The sequence below is a fragment of the Paramormyrops kingsleyae genome, chromosome 6 (genome assembly GCF_048594095.1).
Source record: "Paramormyrops kingsleyae isolate MSU_618 chromosome 6, PKINGS_0.4, whole genome shotgun sequence".
Classification (NCBI taxonomy): Eukaryota; Metazoa; Chordata; class Actinopteri; order Osteoglossiformes; family Mormyridae; genus Paramormyrops; species Paramormyrops kingsleyae.
This window is the reverse complement of record NC_132802.1, coordinates 5,154,973-5,178,974: the sequence shown is the minus strand read 5'-3', so window position 1 is coordinate 5,178,974 and position 24,002 is coordinate 5,154,973. Positions and strand designations below refer to the sequence as shown.

General features: G+C 45.5%; 2 protein-coding genes across 12 annotated transcripts in view; one reads left to right on the top strand and one right to left on the bottom strand.

Moving 5' to 3' along the window:
• kcnab2b (potassium voltage-gated channel subfamily A regulatory beta subunit 2b) overlaps window positions 1-15,976 on the top strand; it is an 86,972-nt gene extending 70,996 nt beyond the window's left edge. For 4 of the 7 annotated variants that reach the window (XM_023841530.2, XM_023841529.2, XM_023841524.2 and 1 more), the window contains 10 exons: window positions 95-139; window positions 652-696; window positions 1,395-1,438; window positions 1,586-1,672; window positions 5,463-5,548; window positions 5,822-5,942; window positions 6,058-6,152; window positions 8,312-8,432; window positions 10,547-10,635; window positions 11,723-15,976. In XM_023841530.2, the coding sequence (XP_023697298.1) occupies window positions 95-139; window positions 652-696; window positions 1,395-1,438; window positions 1,586-1,672; window positions 5,463-5,548; window positions 5,822-5,942; window positions 6,058-6,152; window positions 8,312-8,432; window positions 10,547-10,635; window positions 11,723-11,812 (823 nt within the window). In that variant the 3' untranslated portion in view covers window positions 11,813-15,976. Of the gene's footprint in view, window positions 1-94; window positions 140-651; window positions 697-1,394; window positions 1,439-1,585; window positions 1,673-2,740; window positions 2,786-5,462; window positions 5,549-5,821; window positions 5,943-6,057; window positions 6,153-8,311; window positions 8,433-10,546; window positions 10,636-11,722 lie in introns of all 7 variants that reach the window. The other 3 variants (XM_023841527.2, XM_023841523.2, XM_023841525.2) reach the window with 1 other exon arrangement.
• A 1,596-nt stretch (window positions 15,977-17,572) lies between these two features.
• Window positions 17,573-24,002, bottom strand: part of megf6a (multiple EGF-like-domains 6a) — an 84,805-nt gene continuing 78,375 nt past the window's right edge. For all 5 annotated transcript variants that reach the window (XM_023841472.2, XM_072713465.1, XM_023841473.2 and 2 more), the window contains 8 exons: window positions 23,834-23,962; window positions 23,089-23,217; window positions 22,568-22,696; window positions 22,193-22,321; window positions 21,955-22,083; window positions 21,669-21,797; window positions 20,782-20,910; window positions 17,573-19,574 (listed from right to left, as the gene is read on the bottom strand). In XM_023841472.2, coding sequence (XP_023697240.2) covers window positions 19,498-19,574; window positions 20,782-20,910; window positions 21,669-21,797; window positions 21,955-22,083; window positions 22,193-22,321; window positions 22,568-22,696; window positions 23,089-23,217; window positions 23,834-23,962 — 980 coding nt within the window. In that variant the 3' untranslated portion in view covers window positions 17,573-19,497. The remainder of the gene's footprint in view (window positions 19,575-20,781; window positions 20,911-21,668; window positions 21,798-21,954; window positions 22,084-22,192; window positions 22,322-22,567; window positions 22,697-23,088; window positions 23,218-23,833; window positions 23,963-24,002) is intronic.

Genomic DNA, 24,002 nt, shown 5'->3' with positions numbered 1-24,002 from the left:
TCTAACAGTAATAATAATATTCATGCAAGAAAAACCTGAGATCTCACGCCTGAGAAGATGCACTGATTTCTGATGACTCTCATCTCTTATCCAGGGCAGAAGTGGTCCTTGGAACCATAATCAAGAAGAAGGGATGGAGGTATGGTCCACTGAACGTTTTGGTTTTAATCTGCATCGCTTTCCTTAAATGTCATCTAGAGAGAAGAAGTTGTTCACACTCACGAAATGAGTGCCCACGTTAAAGGCCTTGGCTCACTGTGGGCCCTGTGAGATTGTGGTTAGGGAACCTGGATTATCACCAGATGGTTGCAGGTTTGAGTCCCTATTACTGTACTAATAGGCCTCAGTGAGTATATCTGTTATTGCAATACTCTGAAAGGATCAAAAGAGTAGTGTAAGTGGGCTTTACCAATCTGGGGGCTCAGCCCTTTTATTGGTGTCTGTCCAGCAGAGTCGCACGCTTTCACTGTTCACCATTAAGGGTGGTTGTGATGAAAAAAAGCAGCCATGGAAACAAAAATGAGGAGTGCATGGTGTGAATGAGTTTGCTGGGATATGTGATGCAGTAACAGATGTCCCCCTTACATGCTTAGGCGTCTGATTTTCCTTTTTAATTCCCCTATTTTTATTGCGCGCTCCTGTGTTCCACAGGCGCTCCAGTCTGGTCATCACCACCAAGATATTCTGGGGTGGAAAGTACGTCAGCAGAACCTGATGAGAACAACACGGCGGGGAGGGGGCTACAGACCACACCTAGACTTCTGTCCTTCCCCAATACTAACCCACACAAAGCGGGGCCTCGATTAATTGACTCAAAACTCGATGGTTGTTGGGTGAGGGGTGGGGGGGCATTGGTGCTGTGGGCTGACAGAGAGCAAGCGAGGCTTCCTATCTGGTTGTTCGCAGCCCCCCCAGGGGGCACAGTTGAATCATCCCCTTGTGAGGTGGGGGGGGGGGCACTTTAATAGCTTCCTGTGTGGGGGGTGGGGGGGAGGGATCTCCTGGGCAGTTTGCTCTTTCACTGAGAGCCAATTAAAGGTTCCCCTGCAATGCAGGATGAAAACCCCGAAGAGCCTTTGATGTTTCTGAGTGCTGCATTTACCTGCTAATTGGGCGACTCCAGTGGAGACTCGGTGTGCCGTGTCCCGCTCAGCAGAGGCAGTAGGGAGGTCGCCTCTCTCCTCGGCTCTAGACGCCATGCCTGCCTAATGCGATCAAATGCTGAGCCCTTATTATGCATGTTCTGCAAACTGGCCCCCGCGATTGTAGGCAGTCCGTGTTGAATTGTTCTCGGCTATTTGCTAATTGACTCATCGCATTGCAAATAATTGACTTTATCTGCACTGAAGACAGACAGACTGAGTGGTGTAATATTGTTCTGTGTTGTTTTTTAGGGCGGAAACTGAAAGAGGGTTATCCAGAAAGCATATAATAGAGGGTAAGTGAGTCCCATAGCTTTCAGCCTTGTTAGGGATTGTTATGATGCCGGCATCATATCCCGCTGCTTTGTAACTTACGGTGTAATGATTCTCTGGGTATTCAGCATTTGTTTCACTGTAACTTCTGTGCCCTTCCCGCTGTGTAGGGCTGAAGGCTTCCCTAGAGCGGCTGCAGTTAGATTACGTGGACGTGGTGTTTGCCAACCGGCCTGACCCCAACACGCCTATGGAAGGTGAGCTCCCAAGGTCCCCAGCCCCCGAGATGTTAGGGCGGGGGGGACGCGTAGACCCCGCAGATGCAAGACCTCTGCCGCACAACTTTGTTCACTTGCAGGGGCCCCATGCTCTTGATGAGGGACCCCAGCAAACGTTGGGTTTACGTTGCCTGGCAGATACTGTATGTCTGTATGGAGTGATGGAGTGACTTACAAAGAGTGTAGTTTCAGGGGGGGGGGGGCTCCGGGGCAGCACAGAGGCAGCAGGGGTTTACGTGAACAAAAACCGTTAAATGAAAAGACATATAGCATGAAAAAAGGCCACTTTAAAAAACTCCCCAAAGCGGAAAGGGACACATCTAAATAAATCCATGAATCTCGTCCCTCAGTCCCCCCGGCCGACCCTGTAAACAACCTAACAGCAGCCAGTTAAACTTCCCTGGGGGTGTCCTGCTCTACCTTTTAGCTGGGTGCCTGATCTGAATGGCTCCGCTGAAGTATCTAGTGAGGCTTATAAGCGGCAGATGGAAGCGCGTGTTTAGGGATTGAGCTTGAGGCTGAGACGGCAGCTTCCTTCGGCTCGGAAGCCCGTTCATTTCCACTAGACTGGAGTATCTGCCAGACAATTCAGCGAATGTTTGCTCAAAATGTTGCAGATATGGACAAATGCAGACGGAGGTGTTTCTTATTTTAGTTTATTTGTTCCCTCTTTCATCGGTGCTCTTTTGCAAAGCATCTAACCACCTTTCCAGCCTTATAAAGGAGTGAGATTGTCGCTCGCTTGGGCTAATGATGCGTGCTGAATGACAGCAGTACTGTAGATGTGACGGTGTGCGGTTCAGAGAGACACAGACCCCTGAACATGAAGCTAAGAGCACAGGGGTGGCACCTTTGCTGTGCCTTTCGTCTCGCAGCACAGCTGAGCAGAGAACATTGTGTTTTAATGGGTACGGAGCAGCATGCAACCAGTAGGCTTCTTCTCCCAGTATGGATTTCCCAGTCTAACAGGGACTGGGGCCGCCGGTGACATCATTCCATTAATACATGCTCCTTTTTCCACAATCTTTTTTTTTCCCATGTCACCAGGAGATCCATTTAACAGTTCAAAGTCAAGACCATTCATCATAGAAGGTACATGGAGCACTTAGTGCGAGTACTGACAGCCTGTACTGAGGCATCTGATGGAAGTGGCCGGTTTCTCTCCAGCCCTTTTCCTGACATGGAAAACATGAAATCCATAAAATGCTGTATTTCCTCGTAGAACGTAGTGGTGTACATACAGTACTGTATTTTATGGATATGTGAAATCCTAACCTTCACATGCATCTTGCAAGTAAAATCTGGAGGCCAAAACTTCACTCAGATTTGTGTTTTTATTTTTTTTTCCCCTTGAGTCCCTGCACTGCGTGTCCCTGACTCAGCTCAATCGAGAGTAGCTTAAGATGATGTGCTTTCCCGGCGACTCCTCTCCCATCTCCATGACGACGCTCAGGTCTGCTGGGGGACTCGCATTCAATGCTTTCTGTCAGGGCACAGAAATGCTGGGTAACTAGCATGGCAACACCCTGCAGAAGCAGTCACTCCTCTACCAGCTGCGTGGTGGACATTACCCTGAATTCACCATGTGTCTCGGTTATGGAGCCTTACTGACAGGAACAGCTTGAACTCGTGCTCCCATTTCCTGTCTCCCATCAGTTTTCTTTGTGTTTTCTGGATTATCATTATTTTTATTGTATGTATTCTTAAGATAAGATAAAATTTATTCATCCTGAGGGAAATTATTGTGCCAAGGCGTAGCTCTCACCATGCAAGATTAAACAAAAGAGCTTAAAAATACTAAAAATAAAGATTACAATATAAAACAAGGAATCAAAGTATAACACAAATAGAACACAATACAAGTAAAATATAAGAATAAGACCAAAAAGGATAAAAAGATGAGATATGTAACTAAAGTGGGAGTGTGCATGTGGAAAGGGTGCATATAGGGCACTGTGTAAATGTGCAAAAGAATGAAGCAGACTGTTCATAAGTTTTATTAAAAGCAGAGTCCAAAAGTGTCAAGAAAGCTGTGAGAGTCTCCCAGTAGTGCTCCCAATACTCGATGGTGTGGAGGTCTGCTTCCCACTGGAGTGAGAGGAGTTATGCAGTTTAATGAAGGATGTCCTGTGGCTCTCAGTGGAACATCTAGGTGATGTGAGTCGCCTTGGTGATGTGAGTCTCCTTGATGGTATTGGTCTTTTGTTAAATCCTTTAGGGATACCGATATAAGAATGGGATTTCTGGAGGGGCGTGTCAGACTAGAAGAGTCGTTAGCGCAGTTGTACCTCCCACCCCCACCCCCCCACAGCACCTTGAGGGTGCCCAGTGAGAGCGCTACGCTAAGCCAGGACAGCCCAAACAGAAGCTGACATCACAGGAGTGGGAGAAAGCAGTAGTGCAATTCATTCATTTGAAAATGAATTTGGAAACACCAGACAGACAGGCAGCCACACACACACACACACACACACACACACACACACACACACACACACAAGCTTCCATTTCATGCCATTTCAGGCCATCAGCTGAGTAAAGGGCTTTTCCCATGTGCTGTTGATTCTCCCTCCGGACTGGCGAGGAGCTGGCCTTGCTTTTGCGTGCCGCATGGTGTATTTACGTACTCATCATTATCGCTGCTGCAAGATGACGGCTGAAGAGACAGCACCCCCTTCCTGTTGCTCTGAACATGCCTTGATACCGCGCTGTGCAGTTTTTTTCCTCTCCTCCACGTCCCTTTTTACTCTACTGATCATCAGACTCTTTTTGGTTGCTGTTTGTTTGCTGCTGTTTGTTTTTCACCTCGCATGTGTGGTTTTTGCCATAATGCAAAGTATTCACAAATTTTTGCAAAGGACAGCATTTAAAGTGTGTTAAAAGACAGACTGTGGTCTGCACTGAGGTAGAAAGCACCTCGATGAACGTTACACCATAGACCCAAATTTTTTTCTTCTTCTCCTTTTTATTGAGATGCATCTCTTGCACAGTTTGTTTATAGCTTGAACACCATCTTGGTAAATGAAAAGATTTGTGAATAGACAGCGTTCTGGGTTTGGTGTTTTGGTGCAATGTGTTTGGGGGCATGTGCGTCAGTGTGCTTCCACCTGTTATATAAAGCGTATGTGTTGTTCTGTTTGAAACACGAAAGACTTCACCACAGTCCCGGCTGCGTTTCTCGAGGGGGGTGCTAAACCTCCCACCCCCCACCCCCATAATGCAGATGTCCCTGCAGTTTCTTATCTATTACTAATTTAGGTATGTAGGTTCCCTCACAATCAAGTATGTGAAGCTTCTTAGGGTTACCAGAGCTCCGCCAGAAGGAGACCATCTCCACCCATTACCACCCTGACGTTTCTGATCAGTAGAGTAAATGTCAGAGTACTGTAGCGCCGTCCTGTGCTGTGTTAGACTGTAGAGATGTGTATGCGGGTGGTATTGTTCTGTCACCTAGTCCCTTCTGCTGAATTGTAGTCAGTGACACTCTTCTGTATTCTGTTTTTTATTTTGAATCAGTGTCTTCTCTTTCATAATGCTGCTCGATTCTCTAAATGACTCCAATGGCCCAACTAACAAATCTGGTTTCACCACTTTGTTTTTTTCCTGTCTCTCTTTTGCTCTTTTCTGCGTCTTGCCTTACATCTTATTTTCATCAGTCTCACACGTATCCCCACCCCCTTCTGGTGTACTCTCTGTGCCCTAACCCTCCCGCGGCCTGCGGCTTTCTGTGTCCCCGCCCACCACGGTGACCGCTGCGTTTGATTGGCAGAGACGGTGCGAGCGATGACCCATGTGATCAACCAGGGGATGGCCATGTACTGGGGCACTTCTCGGTGGAGCTCCATGGAGATTATGGTGAGTCTGGCCCCGGCATGCATGGGGGCACAATAGGCCTCATATCTGTGACATCTGGAAGTTGTTGACATTTTCAGGTCGTAAGACCCACAAGTGAACTTATTTAATACATGTACAGCCTTTCAGACCCAAAATAACAAAAAGCAATACTGTAGGTTTTGGTGTATTATTTAGATTCTAATTAAAGGTTCATTTTTATAGACATAATAAGGATAAATAATTTAATATCATTGTACCTCTGTGTTCACCTGCAATCCCGCTTATGTCCTGTAGGAGGCATACTCTGTAGCAAGGCAGTTCAACCTGATCCCACCAATCTGCGAGCAGGCCGAGTATCACATGTTCCAGCGGGAGAAGGTGGAGGTGCAATTGCCAGAGCTGTTCCACAAAATAGGTGAGGTGACGTGTGCCCCCCGCTGCCCCCCCATGTCCGTGAAGTGGATCGTGCCGGCAGCTTCCTCACCGGGGGGAAGCTCCCGTGAGCCTGACGCTCTGCCCTTTTTCCGAAGGTGTGGGCGCAATGACATGGTCGCCGTTGGCCTGTGGGATCATCTCAGGGAAGTACGACAGCGGGGTGCCGCCGTGCTCGCGCGCCGCTCTCAAGGTAGCCTCCGCCGCTGTCCGACCTCTGACCTCTCAGCCCTCCTGTCGGTCACCTGTCTGTCTCTTGTCCCCGTTGACGTTGAGGACAGCTTCTTTATACCTTCGGGAAGCTGTGTCACTGTTTCGCTGCTCCAACGCCCCGCACCGCCTCGCTGTTGTCAGCACGGGACACGGCTGAGCAGGCGCCTGTTTGAGTCTGGCACGCAGAAATTGAAGGAGAAACTTTGCTCCTTGTTGCTCAGCATAGGACCATGAAAGTCACTTTTCACCGAATGAACAATGATTATGCGTATTAGACTACTACGGTAATTTTATTAAATGTTTTCAATCAAACCGATACTTGTAGCAAGACCTAAATAATTTGATACACATTTGGAACAATGAAATATTTTAATAATAATTTAATTTTGAATTCCCTATTTCCTATTAAGATTTAAATTCCTTTTTATGATTACCTGTTCACTTGAGCTGCTGCCGCACAAAATCTTTTTCAAAGAAGACAATTCCCTCAAGACACAATTCCTAAAATCCTTACTAAACCTTACAAAACATGAGATAAACGGAAGGCTGGGTTGCCGGTGCTTACAAATGATATCCTGTCATCACGGCTGGCATTTCCAGGTCTGCAGATCACATGACTAATGTACTACCAGCATATATCAGAGAATATAAATATTACATCAATATTAAAAGTATCATTTCCTTACTGTAAGTTAAAAAAAGGTTTCGCTGTGTTTGTGTTTATCTGTGTTCCCTGCCATCGCTTCTACATTTCTGTGATAGCTCTCTTGTGTTTATCTGTTCTCCAGCCATAGGTCTAACCTTGAAATGTTACAGAAGACAAATGAAATGAGTTTAATCGTTGATTTCCCAGACATTGTTTGAATGGGAAAATAATAATGAAATAGTAAATCATGGAACAATTTCTCCCAAAAGCATGAACCAAATTGCGGAAGATTTCCAAAATTTCTGGGAATATCCACTCAAGTTTTTTTTTTTTGCCAGATGCTAGATGGGCCGCAGTCATTCCCGGAGGGGGGTCTGTGTGGCCATGTAGCTGTGGCAGGTGTTTGAGAAGTTTGAGGGTACCTGAGTATTTCCTGTATTGACAGGGTTACCGATGCATGTGTGTGTGGGTGGGTGTGTGTCTGTGTCATGTGTATGAGCAGTGAGTGTTTGCATAGCAGGTTTTTGTGCAGATACGCTGTATATCAGCATGTATGTCTGGGTGGGTGTGTGCTGGGTGTTTGTACCGAGTGTTTGAGCAGTGACTGTTTAAATAGCGGGTTTTGCGTGGTTATGCTGCCTATCAGCATTGTGTGTGGGTGGGTGTGTGCTGTGTGTTTGTGGCTGGTCAGTGAGCAGTGGGTGTTTGAATAGCAGGTGTTTGTGCAGATACACTATATATAAGCATTGTGTGTGGGTGGGTGTGTGCTGTGCGTCTGTGGCTGGTCAATGAGCAGTGGGTGTTTGAATAGCAGGTGTTTGCGCAGTTACGCTATTAACATTGCATGTAAATGTGTGTGTGCTGTGTTTTTGTGTGAGGTGCCAGAGCTGCAAGTGTTTAAATAGTTTTTAATGCAGGTACACTCTCAGCATTGTGTGTGGGTGGGTGGGTTGTGTTTAAATAGCAGGTATTTGAGCAATTTCGCTTTGTATTTGGGCACGTGTGTTTGAGTGGGTATATTCTGTGTGCCTGCAGTGGGTGTTTGAGCAGCAGGTATTTGCACAGGTAGATTGTGTCTTAATTGTTTGGGTGGTTGTTTGCAATATGAATTTAGTGGGTGTTTGAGCATAGGTACGCCATGACAGGGTTACCAGTCTGTGGGGGAGGGGGTGTGTTCTGTGTGCCAGCAGCGGGTGTTTGAGTAGCAGGTGTTTGAACAGCAAGTGTTTGAGTGGCAGGTGTTTCAGCAGGTACACTGCACTGTATATTGACAGGGCTAACAGTGTTTGGGGCTGGCAGGTGTTTTGTGTGCCTGTGGAGGGTGTTTGAGTGGCAGGTGTTTGAGCAGCATGTAATTGAGCGGATACACTGTATATTGACTGGGCTAACAATCTGTGGGTGGGTGTGGGGGTGTCCGGTGTGCCTGCAGTGGGTGTTTGAGCGGCAGGTGTTTGAGCAATAGGTGTTTTAGCGGGTACACCATATATTGACAGGGCTACCAGTGGCTGAAAGACAAGATCCTGAGCGAGGAGGGCCGGCGTCAGCAGGCGAAGCTGAAAGAGCTGCAGGCGATCGCGGAGCGGCTGGGCTGCACGCTGCCTCAGCTCGCCATCGGTACACGCCGTCCTGCTGCTCTCTCTTTTTCTGTCTGTCTGTCCGTCCATCTATCCGTCCATCTGTCATCAGCCACATGCGTCAGTGAAGTCCTGTCAGAGATCTCCTGCGTGTAATCGAAGGCCTTGGTTCTCCGTGGAAATAAAAAACATACGCAGAGTATTTAAAAGGACTCAAATGGCCAGTACACTTTGTTTTACTTAAGCAGTCCAAATTAGCTGCCTCACTCCAGCATTCAAGGGCACAGCAGAATCCTTTCCAGGACTTGGGCCAGCAACCTTGAGGTCATGACTCCAGAACCACTATAATCACCTTGCGGTTACACAGATGGTGTCTCATCACAGAGCAGATATCCCTGTTTTTGTTAAGTCAGGATCTATCCATCCTTCCATTTTCTGTAACCACTTGTCCTATCCAGGGTCATGGGGGATCAGAGCCTATGTTTAGTCAGGATGTCTTTGTCAGATCAGATCATTTTTTATGTCACACCACTTAACATCCGGGTTAAGTGCAGGTTACCATGCCCATACCTACCATTGAAGACACTGAGTCCTCAGCTTGTTTTCTGCGACTCCAGTAATGATAGTCATACTGTAGATACTATTGATCCCTGTAGGGAAGTTCTCTTTTTGCCTCCCCCATCTTGCTCTCTGTAGGTGGCTGGCTGTGAAGGACAGCCACCTGTTGGAGCACCCAGGGAGCTAGGGATTAAGGGCCTTGCTCGATGCTGGGCTCGAACCAGTGGCCTTCCAATCACGGGCACACAGGCTCCGCCCACAGAGCCACACGCTGCCCCCATCGACTGTGACCATTATAAAAGTGGTAGCCCTGGGAAGATCTACCACTTCTGACCTCCTTGTTTTAAATATCCTGACTAAACAGCCTTGCAGGTTACTGAAAAACTGGCATGCAGTCCCACAACACCAAAATATTGGTAGAATATGCACATATTGGTAACATTTTCAAACATAATAATAATAAATATAGTGTGCTAAAACAAAATAAATACAATAAATTAACATATATAAATACAGTGAACATAATAATCTGTCTCTCATCCAAGTAATCACATACTTTTTAGGCATCGAAAATTTGGTCAGACAGTGGCTTGGAGGTGGAGTAATGAGTTGGGGCGAGAGGTTTTAAGGTTGCTGGTTTCAATCCTTAGAGGGACTCAAATGTTGTACCCTTAAGTAAGGCACTTAATCTGAAAAGCTTCAGTAATTATCCAAATGTGTACATGAGGAAAACGTAAGCATTGCCAATTGTTGTCTCAGAAGGCATCTGTTAATAAGCTGAGCATGAATATTTATTAGCATAACTGAGTCAAATATGCATATTTCCCACAGAGATATTAAAGTCTCAGTCAGAGAGGCGGCAGATGTGGATAATTTTTTTGGATGGTCCTTCTAAAGCTATGGCCAAAGAAAGCCTTACATAATAACTCAGTATGGCTGTTAAGTGATGAATAAAAGATGATGGTGTTGCGTTCCACCATGAGTGGCTTTATTAGGGTTTGGAAGCAATCTGAATATCAGCTCGGATCAGAACCTGGATGGTTCTGCTGTACATGGTGCTGGTTGAGATCTCCCACCCCCCTACTTCGCTTGTGCGTCACGAAACCTCACATCACCGGCACAAGCGATGTTTAGAACAAAAAAAGTTAAGAACAGCAACATCAACTAGACAGGCCCAAAATACTCCCTTTCACTAAATCCTGCTTACACTTCTGTATTTCTGTTTTTGGCTTTTGTTGCATAATCTGTTTTTAAAATAGAAACAAAGAACTTTAAATCTGTGTCGTAACGAGTGTGGAGCGCTGACCTGTAAAAGGAAAATACCCGAGCATGCTCTCAGTGGAAACTGTAGACCTGATAGCGTGTTGAGCTGGGTCATCTGCGGGGAGGGGACAGGAGTCGCGGGGGTCCCTGTTCCAGCAGAAGGCTCTCGGGCAAGGTGGGGATGGGATATCGCCGAGTCACCGGGGGGGAGGGGAGCCCAGTGACTGCTGAAAAGCCATCGCATCTGCAGCTCTGTGACAGGCCGCTCCATTGAGGGAGTTCTTTTGGAGGGCTTGTGAGGTACGTGACTGTCTTCTTGGTGGTCTTCTGCAGCGTGGTGCCTCAGAAATGAAAGCGTGAGCTCAGTGCTGTTGGGAAGCTCCAACACAGACCAGCTGATGGAGAATATAGGAGCAATACAGGTAAGGGACTGTGCAGCGTTTATGCGTGCATGTACACGTGTGGGTATGTGTGAGGGTGCACACGAAATAGTGACTGCAGAGTGCTGTCCTCACTATTTCCCCTGAAATAACATGTTAATTATAGCCTTTCTGACAGCGGGGTGTGTTTGTCTCTGTAAGCAAAAACAGGGAGAGTGTCATAATGAAACCCAGAGAACTGTGTGTGTGTGTGCGTATGTGTGTGTGTGTGTGTGTGTGTGTGCCTGCGCGCAAAAACAAAACACACCCCCCATTCTTCCTGGTTTATGTTTCACAGCCAATCACCTGGCTGTGTTAATCATAAATAAATATATCTGCTTACCGTGACTGCACTGATCCCAGTTCAGCCTTGCGGTTCTTCCAGAAGAGTGATCTTCTATAACAGAATTGTTTCTCATGAATAAATCAGAATTGTTCTCATTGGTTGGCAGTAAAATGCTAGCAGTTAATTATGTACGCTGAGATGGACGGCACAGTGATGCCGGGATGCTGCTTGTTTCCTTTCTTTGTTGCTCTCGCTGATAACAATGGCTTTAAATTTTAAATAAATTTTAAAAACTGGCATTAAAAATGTTCTACATTGTGCATGGTAATTCTGAAGGTGGAAATCTCTCCCCACAACAGTCATATTGTTCACTGGGTTGGTCCATTGTGTATACACACACACACACACACACATACACACATATATACATACATACATATATATATGCTTATATATGTTTTTTACAAAGTCATTCCCACATTCTAAAGCTGTTTCATGGGCTAGAAGTTTGCCACGTCTGGACCGAAACCTGAATTTCCCCACTTAAATCAGTTAATAAAATTAAGTCATTTTGGGTGAATATTAGCAAAGCCATATAAATGTGATACCCAAGGTATACAAACATTAACTAGCGTTTGAATCAGCAATTACAAAACTGTCTGAAGGGGTGCAAATTTTGTTTATATGTTTTGTTTGAATTTATGTATTTCTCTTTTTTCCCCCACAGGTGTTCATATTGGTGCAGGTTCTATTTCTATGTTTTTGATTAATCTCTGGATTTCCTTGTTAATGTTTTTTACACAGGTTCTTCCAAAGCTGTCGTCCTCTATCACTCACGAGGTGGATAGTATCCTAGGCAACAAACCCTACAGTAAAAAGGACTACCGGTCCTAACGACGGCGCCGACTGCTGGATGGCTTTGCTCAAATTCTGCCTGTTCTTCTGTTTGTCTCAGCTTCGTCTGATGGAGCTGCACATGGGACCAGCGTAGCCCTGGTCCTGGAGGGTGACATCATTTAGATCAGTATTTCCCCATCCGGTCCTTGGAGACCCACAGATTGTCCACGTTTTTGCTCCCTCTCACCAGGAGCTGGGAGGGAGCAAAATCATGGACCGATCCCCAAGGACCGGATTGGGAAACATTGATTTAGATTAACACAACTTTCAAATACATGAAACAATTTTAATCGGTTAGACGGATGTAGAATGAAATTGACTTGTAGATAACTCTGTAATGCATTTAATTTAGCAAAAAAGGATATTTTTAAAACATAGGAAAAAACTATCAACTTAAGCAGATGTTTGCTTGGCAGTCATTTGCTGTCTTTTTCCATTGATCTTTTAATCACGTGATATGCTATAAGAAATTTAGGTCAAGTTATAGGGAATTAGGTCAAGATAAATTACAATATCAAAAAAAACCTTTGATCTTGATCCATGAAAGCCATCATTATTTATTTTCTATTATTTTATGTAAAAAAAAATGACATCAGTTCCTTGTAAGTATGTTTACTTGCTTGCTGTTGAACCCATACATATTCATGTATGTATGCAGTACTTTTGAAGGCTGTTGTCCAACCTTTGTCCAGTTCTGAAGTCACATGATCAAAACGTACACCGACTACCAATCAGCTGTTTTGCACACACGTTCCCTGTTTCTTACAGACCGTCACCTGAGTAACTGTCAGCGACGTTAGCCCAGCACACGCAGCGGTGTCGCTAAATGATAAATGAGGTTTCTGTCAGGGTCCTGTCTCAGGATGAATCTGGCTATTTAAACGCAGCTGTTTTTTGTCACTATAAGCACGTACCTTTACAATGTTTTACACTGACAGAATGTCACAGGCACATTCCGGCCTCCAATCCTTATTGGAGATGTTTATTGTAACCGGAGCTGTCATCAGACGGACAGGGATGTGACACGCGGGCCATTCAGGGCTTTGTCCCGGAAAGGTCTCCCTGCTCCAGTCTCCTTCTGCGCCAGCTCAGCAGTTAACCACTCTCACCAGTAGCAGGGTGGCCTCACATTGCAGAACCACGCAGTGCATATAGCCAGGTACGTCTCTTCCAGACAGCACACGGCTGAAGTGGGGGCTCGTAGATATCCTCCCTCACCCCCTTTTTATATACGTCCCCATTACACACCTTTTCCGTGCTGCATGCTTGGCATATTTGTCATATTCCCAACAAAATATTCCAGCGCAGTGATGGTCCTGTGTAATCTACATGACATTTGCTGCATCTCTCCATCTCCCTGTTTTCCTGGGGGTCCTCCAGTAAAGTTTTCTCATTTTAATATTTAATCTAGCAGGAATAGATGTTCTCTGGTTGTGGAGGGGGTGGTAGTGATGGTTGGGGGGGGGGGTGATTAATTCCCTTAAGCATCAGGCACTTATTTCTTTAATGCAATTTAATTTATAATTTATAATTGGTGCAATAGTTAAATTATCCACTTATTTTCCATTATTGAGTTACTTGCTTTAATTTCACGTGCTTTAAATAAAAATTACTCTTTAAATATTTTTGTTCAATGAATGTACAAGAGACACAGCTGTGACTAAGGAACAAAATTGTAGTACTGACTTAAATATTGTGATTTTCTAAAATATCCAGCGTGAGGGTTTGTCCTTCCCATTGAAATAGCACAGGGTAACATCGCTCCTGTTTTTTTACACTCCAGTTGCTGAGTAAGAGGAGCACTTTGTGTAAAATGCAAAGATGGACAATTTGCCAACAGATGGACCCAGTAATTAATAACAGTAGCATAGTTTGCCACTTAATAAGAGTTTCTCATCTTCTTAGCAGCTTGAATTTGGCTGGAGGTACAAAGAATGATCCAGCCAGACGAGAAATTTCAATGAATTAGGGGCTGAACTTTGTTCTGATTTCTTTGTGCATCTGATTATGTTTTTTTGTTTGAATGTTGCTCCCCCTACTGGAAAAAGCAGAAACTGTCTGCATCATTGCTGTTTTGGGCACACTTGCATGTGCACTAACATCAGAAATTAGCCACACTTTCAGTCCTGTTACCAGTAGCGGTGAAGGATGCGGCATTGTGCTGTAAAGCAAGCTCTGTGAGACTTCTACAGACCACAGACGCGTTAAAGTGGTCCCACCACTGATCTATGCATGACTATTTTCTCAGTATTAGCAGTTATTGCTTGCTGCTCTGTAAGGAAAAATGGTACAGTATCAAACTTTACATATACATGTAAACTGTATTTTATTATGTTTTGAAATATCTTTTTCAATGTTACATGACATGAAAATTGCACTTATATGTACTCATACTGTACCAACTACATAATGACATATGTACGCTTATAACCATTTCTAAGTGGGGTTCCAGCACAGGGCTGTTTACTTATGTGTCGAGCAGAAATGCTGGAAACTAAGCCTGACGTAAGCTGGACATGCAAATATCTCAGTAGAGAAGAGCTGTTAATGTCACGGTTTTACTATATCAAAGTGAGGAATTTGACCTTTGGATGTTCCAATGTTATTGCGAACCACGAAGTTGGCAAGATGCCAGAAATGCTGAGTTATGTTTAGTCTGTACACATGATATTATCTGTATCAAAGCCCTGATAGCTAACATCTGCGGTCAACAACTGACCCTGCAGTTGACTGACCCTCAACTCCAGTCAATACCTTTCTCTGCTTCTCAATTTCATGCGCTGTGATCAACAATATCTTGTGTTTTCAAGAGGTTTGCCGAAATGGCATGTAACCTGTGTGAATGTTTTTTTTTATTTTTAGTTATTTTATTTGATCATTGACATGATTTGAGACTTTATGTATTTACATACTTAATGCAAAAAAGGCATTTTGTATCCGGCCTTGTTGCTGTGAGGAAAATGAAAATATTGGAATACAACAAAAAAAAACACACAGCCTTTAAAAAGTTGCTATTTATGGCTGTATGACCCAGTGCTCAGGCTATTGATGATCACCTTCTCTGCTCGAAGAACCAAAGATTACTATAGAGCAACTGTGTTTTTTTTTTCACAAAAGAAAAAAATGTTCATTTTAAAGTGAAGAATACCAGGAATAGAACATCCTGGTGCAATATGTCAGCTTATATCATTGATTCTGTACCATCGATTTATAAAGTTTGTGTCATACACATTTGTTTTCAACCGATGGCACAGAGAGGATTAAACACATCAAAGTTTCGTTTGACTTGTTCGGCTCCCGCTGCCCAGCCCTCCCCCGTCGTGCCCCTTGTCGTGTCTGCATGCAGCATGGTAGGTTTGTCTGGCCTCGGGGATTGAGGCGCTACAGTCCGCCCCACCGGCCATTCCTGCAAGTCGCATCATCGTCTGACACCTCTCCACAACATCTTAGCTAGGCGAGATCCTTCATCTCTTCCCCGCAGCTGCGTCGTTGCGTGTGTGGATCGCAACACACGGATCCAGGAACACACAGGCACCGGGAAAATGTAAATAAAAGCCATCTTCAGCTTTGTCAGGAGAATTTGCGGAATGGCAGACCCAGGAATTGTGGCTTCTCTTATGTTGTCCTGTAGCCATCAAGGTCAGTTGCCTCTGGAGTGTGGGACCACAGTGAGCAGAAGTCATATGATGTTAAAGGCTGCTGTATTAAACTGCTCTCTTATATACTAATGACAAGAAATAAGCGGAACAGAAGTGGGAAGCAAGTTGGGTTTGAGCTTAGCGATACTGTCTAACATGTTACTCTAATTCTAATAGAAGTCAAAGCATTGTATTTAAAAATGTATCCTATTTTTTAACATGCACACATTTTCTGTCGGAAGTGACTCTGGTGAAAAACAGAAAATATTTCTAATGTTCAAGGAATTATATGTAATAACTGCTAGCAGACTGTACATTTTCAGCCCTAAATGACAATAACCTTCAGACACTTTCTTGTATATAGTGTGATATTTGTATATATGAGTGGCTGTCATTAGTCCACTGCTTGTTTTACTTTCATCAGAGAGCAGAGCTTAATATGTATTGTGCTTAAAACTGAATTCAGGACAGTATGCACAGCTACAGTATGTAAGAAATGAAAATAAAAACTTATGAAAGGTAACCATGGTCCCTCTGATATTTCACTTGGCTGTTACGTTTTATTTGTTTAGCGGAAGCGTTTATCCAAACTGGCATACGATTTTTTAAAAACACGTCAACGAGTCCCCTAATAACTTGGGGATTAACCCTTCTGTGATGTTTTTTAACAAAGGGAGACCGTTTGCTGAAACAGGATATACTGTATAGTCTGTACACTCAAATCCTCTTTCTGAGTATTATCTCTTTCCTTCCCGGTGAATGAAACACGGTGTCTATGAAATAAATAACTGACATTCGGAATCCCGCACGCCGAGGTCTGATATATACCCATGAATCATCGTGTCTGGTTTTCCCGCCGCTTCTCCCGCTAGTGGCAGCACGACGTGTCGTCAGACCAGATCTTTCATTTCAGAGCTACGGACGGCGTCTTATCAGGATCCGGAGCCCCTCCCAGAATACCTGGGAGGTACATTCCCTGTGACACATCCGGGCCTTCCTCGAGAACCGCTCCCTGTGGAACGGGACCGACGCAGCTCTCCCGGGAGCCGTCCAGGCAGCATCCATTGGAGACGCTGATCCCAAACGAGCAGCCTCCTCTCGGGCTGAAGGAGCAGCGTCTCTATTTTATGGTCCCTCTGGGTACCGAGGTACTTATGCTCCTTCAGTTGCAGTCTCCCCCTCAGAAGCAATCCGCTCGTTTCGGAAAGGGTGCCATGGCCTTGCATCACAGCACCCCGCAAGCACCTGGACTCCTTTAGCGTGGGGAACCCTAAGGCTCCATCCCTATGAGGTCTGGTTCCACATTGTGTGAGAACTTTTCTCCCCTCTGGCTCCGCCCCCACCAGAGAGATAACATCCCACATTGCCAAGGCCAGTGCCCGTTGCCAAGGTTTAATCTGTCTGGGGGCTTCCTGCTCGCGGCTGCAATCCACCTGGCGCTGGGCGTGATCCCCATCTGCCATCCTGTGCATGGTGAGCCCACAAGGCATGTGTATCAATCAGCTGTAATTATATCTACGTACAGTCTTCAGTGCCATTAAATGTTGAAATATATATTTTTAAAAGACTTAAGGCTTGAATAATGACTGGTAATGCTTTATGTTAATGGCCCCTTTGTAATGCATTCATAGTACATCCATAAGCAGCAAGTACACCTTAACATACCTTAACATCCTAACATCCCTTAACAGCTTTAATATACATTAATAAGAAACATTATATGATACAAAAAAACATTATAATTGCATAATCATATAATGTTTGTTATTAATGTATATTGAAGCTGTTAAGATAGGTAAGTTAGGATGTTAAGGTATACTTCTTATGCTGCTTATGAAGGTTCTATGAATGCACCATGAAAGTGCAATGAATGTTCTATGAATGCATAATGAACACATCGTGAAGGGTCTGTTAATGTAAAGCATTACTGAATGTTTCAATGTGGTATTCGTGAAATATATTGTATTTGAGCTTTTGTGCATGACTGTTATGAATGCACAATATGAGTATGACTGTTAAAATAGATGCACAGCAAATTATTGACTGCATGCCTCAGATGTTAAGTTCCTGGCTGATATGCATGGACCCATGTGCAAAAAAAGTATTATTCAACAGTATCTATCCAATATTCTTTTATCACTCAGTAAAATAATCACAAACTTTGTGTTACCATTTATCATACTTGAAACTATATAAAAACAAAGTTACAAAAAATGAAAATGCAGGATAAAGAACATTCAAGAAAATAAAACATTACAGCCACATAGAATGATATAATACTCTCAACCAAACAACGTATCACCTTGTTTTAAGACCACAAAGAGATGTTGAGCCCACTGAAGCAGATGGTGGAGTGCACCGGCCCAGCGTGTGGTCGTCTCTGCTGTAACTGCCCCCGGCAGCAGACCCAAACAAACATGGCGCTGAAGCAACATCGGTTTATCTTCCAGATACCGGCAGTGCTGAAGCCAGTGTAACCCAGCACTGGTCCAAGGTAGACTGGCAATCTGGGAATGGAGTGTGATGTTTTCAGTGGAAACTGTTTCTGAAGGCCCTGTCAACAGGGACTCAACACATGTGTGTGCGCACACACACACACACACACACACACGCACACGCACACACACACACTCCAGGCTTTGTACTGAGAACAGACATATGTATGTGTGGAAGCCGCCTGCGTACTCGAGGCATGTGGACAGTTCTCTTCAGCTCTCTATGTATAAGTTTTATAGCCTGAAGCTTATTGGTTCAAATCTCAATATTTGCTTTTGATAGGCTGTTCAATTAACCTATAGTGCTCCAAGTATCTGGCGGTACAAATAATGTAAGACCTGTCACTTGTATTTGCTGAGCTACAGCCCCAAACACAAAAGCAGTTGTAGGGACACCTACAGAGTTAACAGATGTCTTTGTACTGGACAGACAGGGTTCTTTGTCATTGGCTGCCCATATGACTCAAAACTTCATTGGTCGATTCTGTGTATGTATGTGTTTTATCTTCACTGCTCTTGTCACACTGAGCTGTACTTTGAATTCACACCAGATATGCACCGTGACACTGCATGAATGCACATGAGGGGGGCCCAGACACGTATATTTCCTTTAGCAAAATGTGCACCAGGACAACTGAATATGTGTAATTATTCCGAACAGAATAAAATAAAACAAACTGTCAAACTGTGGCTCAACCTGACAGCTTCCAAAGTTTACAAATCTGTGCAAATCATGGATGCAGTTCTACACTAATATAAAAAAATGCCTGCTATAAAAATATAAAACATTTCAGGCCACATATAATTACATATGCATACATGTATATATATATGAGTTGACATATAACTGATGTAAATGAAAACAACCATGAACAAACTAATTAAAATGTGATAATCATGATGTAAACATACTAGGTTATACCTACAATCAAGCATGATGAATGTCTCTTTCCTGTGTGGGACGGTAATGAGCTTCCTGTGATGAGCAACTGGAGCAAAACTACAGATGTACAGACATCTTCCTGCATCGGTGTCTGTGAGTTTTAAGTCTCGCATGTTTCCGATGCTGTTTTCAAGTGTTTCCTTTGACAGAGTTTGCTATTTTATTTTTTTACACTGATTAATAAATTACAAATGACCATTATATAAAAGTTGTATAAACGCTTCCTTAAATGACAGAAATATATGGAATGTACAGATGTGTGTTTTCTTTGTCCATCCTGTGTTTTATGATGTTCATTAATGGGGCACAGCAGAGTCACTGCTAATCCCATCTGTTCTGGGTCCCCAGCACCAGCAGGACCCACCCCAAGCTGGAAAGTGAGGCAGATGTGGTCCGTCATGTTAGACAACGAGGTCCAAATAAAGGAGAGGGGTTTGCAGATGAGGTGGCCTCTTTTAGAGTCCCGTCTCTCTTCCTCCACCTCTCCTCAGCTTAAGCAGTGCCTCACATTAAATCCCAGCTGCCTCTTTCCTAGCAGTGTTCCTCTGTTTCTTGCTCTGCAGTTCAGTGATGATGTTCCTAACTCCATCTGGTCAGCAGGGGGTGCTATACAGGTGGCTGTTGGTATGACTGGATCCCTCCTGTGCTGTTATGGGGCTGGGGGGGTGGCTGAAGAGGTCCACCTGGAAATAATAACAGACATGAGGAGAGACACGGCCAACCCCGGGAAAAGCAGGGGGTCTGAGAACCTCTTTTCATGTGAGAAACACATAAAAAGCAGCTCGCGGGTCTGTGATTGGGGCAGAACTACAATTTGCTAAGCATGATCGCTTCTTGTCAGTTCACTTCAGGAACTGTATTACTGCATACAGGAGCTGCATTACTGCATACAGAAGCTGTATTACTGCATACAGGAACTGTATTACTGCATAGAGGAACTGTATTACTGCATAGAGGAGCTGTGTTACTGCATACAGGAACTGTATTACTGCATACAGGAGCTGTATTACTGCATACAGGAGCTGTATTACTGAGTACAGGAGCTGTATATTTAGAGAACGGCAGATGTGGACAGTGCCCATGTGCTAAGGCAGGAAGCACAAGCACATAGTCTACAGGCCGAGGTCTTACCTCTGAGACTTATGGGATCTCCGCACAGACCCATGTGACGCCATAAAAAGAGCAACACGAATGGACCCTAGACTGACGGAGCTTCCAGGCAAGGACGAGTTAAAAGTACCCAAGCAAGCAAACAGTGGGGCCAGGGAGCGGGGGGGAGCCTATTTCAGCAGGGGGTGGGGGGGCATTTCAGCAGGGGGGGGGGGGGCATCTCAGCAGGGGGTGGGGGGGCACCATTGGTACTTGATCAAAGCCCACATGGAAACTGGGACCGACTGAGATAATAACCAGGAGGGGCATTATATTACGTTTTTATCTACCCAGGCTAGAGAACGCAGTCTTTGGATTTGTAGTCAGACCTAAATAATATTTTGGCAGGATTTAAATACTAAACATAAATGACCCCCTTGCTTGTAGTGTTGAGGTAAAAAGTCTTTGAATTTCACAGTGGGTGGGAGTACGGTGCCCTGCCAGTCATTGCTTGGCTTAGCCAACTGGGAACCAATATACTATCCAAAGGAAAGTGGGTTAAACAATTCTGGAATTAAGAACGAATGATCACTCCTGCCAAATCCCATCCTCGCTTAGTAGGTACTTATCTTACATACTCTGCATAGTCACATGACTGCGGGGCCCTTAACTCTGAGCTCTGACCCCTAACTCCATCACAAAGGGGAGCAAGATGAGATACAGTATGTGAAAACGAAGGAATTCCTATGTATCTGTGCACATTGCAAACACAGAAGGGTCTGTTTTGTACTGTGACCTTACCTTCCGTGCAGGTGAGTCCTATCCAGCCATGCAGACAGGTGCAGCGGCCATTGCGGGGGTTGCACTCCGCCCCATTTGCACACTCGCAGGTCTGTGCACAGTCAGGCCCGTAGCGGTTCGCCATGCACTCTGAAATCAATGCAGAGTCTCCATGATGTGACACAGAACAATGGGCGATTCCTCGCGCTATATACGTCCACAGGAAAACGGCTTCATTACATAATAACCTGGTGCCCTTAGAAAATGTCTACTGTACCTTAAAAATTAATTAATCAATCCATTTAACACCAGTTCCAGAAAACCATCCATCAACTGCTGTGACATCGGCTCTTAGAAAACAATCCATCAATCCCCATGACACCAGACTCTAGAAAAACATCCATCGACTCTCATCGCACCGACTCTGGAAACTACCACCGATCCCCATTGCACCAGCTGTTGGAAAACCGTCAATCAATCCACGTAGCACCAACTCTGGAAATCCAATCATCAGTCCCTGAAAAGCTGGGCCGAATGGACAACAAAGATACCCCGTCAGCCTCTTATGTGAGCAGATATAGAATGGGCGCCTCATCAATCACCTCCTCTATTTTAAGCATCTAAACTTTGGCACTCCCAAGAAAACACAGCTACAGAGTTTGCCCTCAAACTGGGCAGCTTAGCCTGGCCACTAAAACCAAATGGGGGTCCCGTCTGCTTGGCTCAGCAGCCCCGACTTACCCCTTCATCCTCCTAAATCTGCGGAGAGATCCATACGATACTGTGTCCCTCTGTCAGCTGCGTGTTCGCCTTTCGGTTGTAATGTGAACAGCATATCTGAAATACCCACACCGGCCCTGACCTGGAAAGCCGGCTGAGGGTGACGCTGAGGGCCATGCCGTCCTTACCCAGGTCACACCTGGCCCCCGTCCTGCCAGGGGGGCACAGGCAGCTGCCGTTTATGGGGTCACAGGGGGCAGACTCAGCGCAGTCGCACTTGTGGGTACAGTCCTCACCAAATCGGCCTTGCTGGCACACTGGGAGGGAGAGACATGGGGGGGGGGGGGGGGGAGACAGAAGGGGAAAGGAGTACGGATGGGAACGCAGAGCTGAAATAAGCTGGGCTCTGTGATGGTAGCAGGGAAGCAGGTAGTTATGATGGGGGGGCTTCCACTGCCCAGCCTCAGGCCTTACCCCTGTCACACCGAGGACCTTGATACCCAGCAGGGCAGATGCACTTGCCAGTGCTTGGGTGACAGGGGGCGCCGTGTCGGCAGTCACAAACCCGCTGGCAGCGTGGGCCGTGGAATCCTGAGGGACATGCTGGTGGCACAAATGGGGGGGGGGGTTAGGGTACCCTTAGAACCAAATGGGGAAAGAAAAGCACTCAGCTTCATGGGCCGGTCCGGAAACGCCCTGGCAAGCATCTCACCGTGCTCGCAGAGGTTGCCGTAGTAACCCAGCGGGCACTGGCAGGCGCCGCTCGCTCTGTCGCACATCCCGCCGTTCTGGCACTCGCACAGCTGCCGGCAGTCGGCGCCGTATCGGCCTGGGGGGCATTCTGATGGGGGAGACAGCCAATCAGAAATCTGCTGCTACGCTTCACGCTGCTCATGGATGTCATCGTTCCCTGTGCGGCGCGACCCAAGCACTCGAGAGTCAGAGTAAGGGACTCGGTTCCTTCAATTTCAATCTACTCTCCAATCTCAATGAAGGAATTAAAGTAACAAAGAATGCAAGGTGTTGCTACCTTTAGCAAAGTCCCTTCCCTCCTTTATAAGTTACGTATGTCTCTCGCCCCCCTCACCTGTCTCACAGGTGTGTCCCGTCCAGCCCAACCCGCAGGTACAGGCCCCGGAAATAGGGTCACACTTCCCTCCGTTCCTGCAGCGACAGACCTGGGCGCAGCCCTCCCCAAACCGGCCCTGTGTGCACTCTGTGGGACATGCATGCAGTGCTTTTATCGCAGTGACCTCACACATGCACGCAGTGCTTTTATCGCAGTGACCTCACACAGCCAGCTGGTGGTGCTGGGGAGCCGCGATTCAGCAGCAATCGGCAGCAGTTGCAGTAAAGGAACCTCATTCATAAACAAAAAGTTATCATTTCTAATATCTGAATGGGTACTTTATTTAAACTGCACATGCAAAAATCTGTATAAATATCAATTGAAATGGAAATTGATAAGATCATGAAAGGCATTAGCATTAATATTAACTTTAAACTAGCGGCTCAGATTTGTATCTGGCTTTATATCAGTAAAGGACTAAAATCAGTACCATACTCATTTGTAGTAGCTGGTATAAGCTCCATAAGGCAGAGTCTCACCTTGTTGACATCCCACACCTGTCCGGCCCGCGGAGCACACACACCGGCCCGTAACCAGGTCGCTACTCGCCCCATCGCCGCACAGCGCCACCTGGGCACAGTCGGGGCCGTAGCGTCCTGCTGGGCAGCCTGGAAAGACAGAAAGGGGGGGGGGCGGGTTCAGTGTCAAAGCAGCATCTCCACAGTCATGCTAAAAATGACGTTAGCTGGTACGTTTTGGGACCCACCCTCCATAACTTAACCCCTACTCAGCCTTAACCTCGACCATAAGTAACCAAACAAAATACGAGACGTTTGGCATTTTTACTTTTTTGATTGCAAAAACTGAAAAATGGTTCCCACAATGTGAAAATAACAGGTTTTTATCACATTGTGGGGGACATTTGGTCCCCACAATGTAATATAAACATAACACACACACACACACACACAGACCGGCACACATATCTATGTGGAGACCACCTGTTTCGTCTATGGGCAAAACATTTGGTCCCCATAATTTAATGTATATCTGACCCACACACCCCCACACACACACACACATTCATGCACTCATTAGTGTGTACAATGTCTTGAGAAATAGTTCATGGGGTGTTTTGGATCCTCTGGCTCAGTTACATTCATTGTTAACAGCATAAAAATGTATACAATTTTTTTTTATGAATTATGTTTTTGTGTAAGTTAACCTGTAGGTGGCGCAGTGACCCTCGTGTCTGCGAGAGTGATAGAGGCGAGTGACACTCACCAATGCTGCAGTCGGCCCCGATGAACCCCGGGAGACAGACGCAGGTTCCCGTTTTGGGCCCACAGGTTCCCCGGTTCCGGCAGTGGCACTGGCGCTCGCAGTTTGGCCCGTATGTCCCCGGCCTGCATCCTAGGAACCCAGAGCTCTTAGGCAAACGCCCACCCCCACC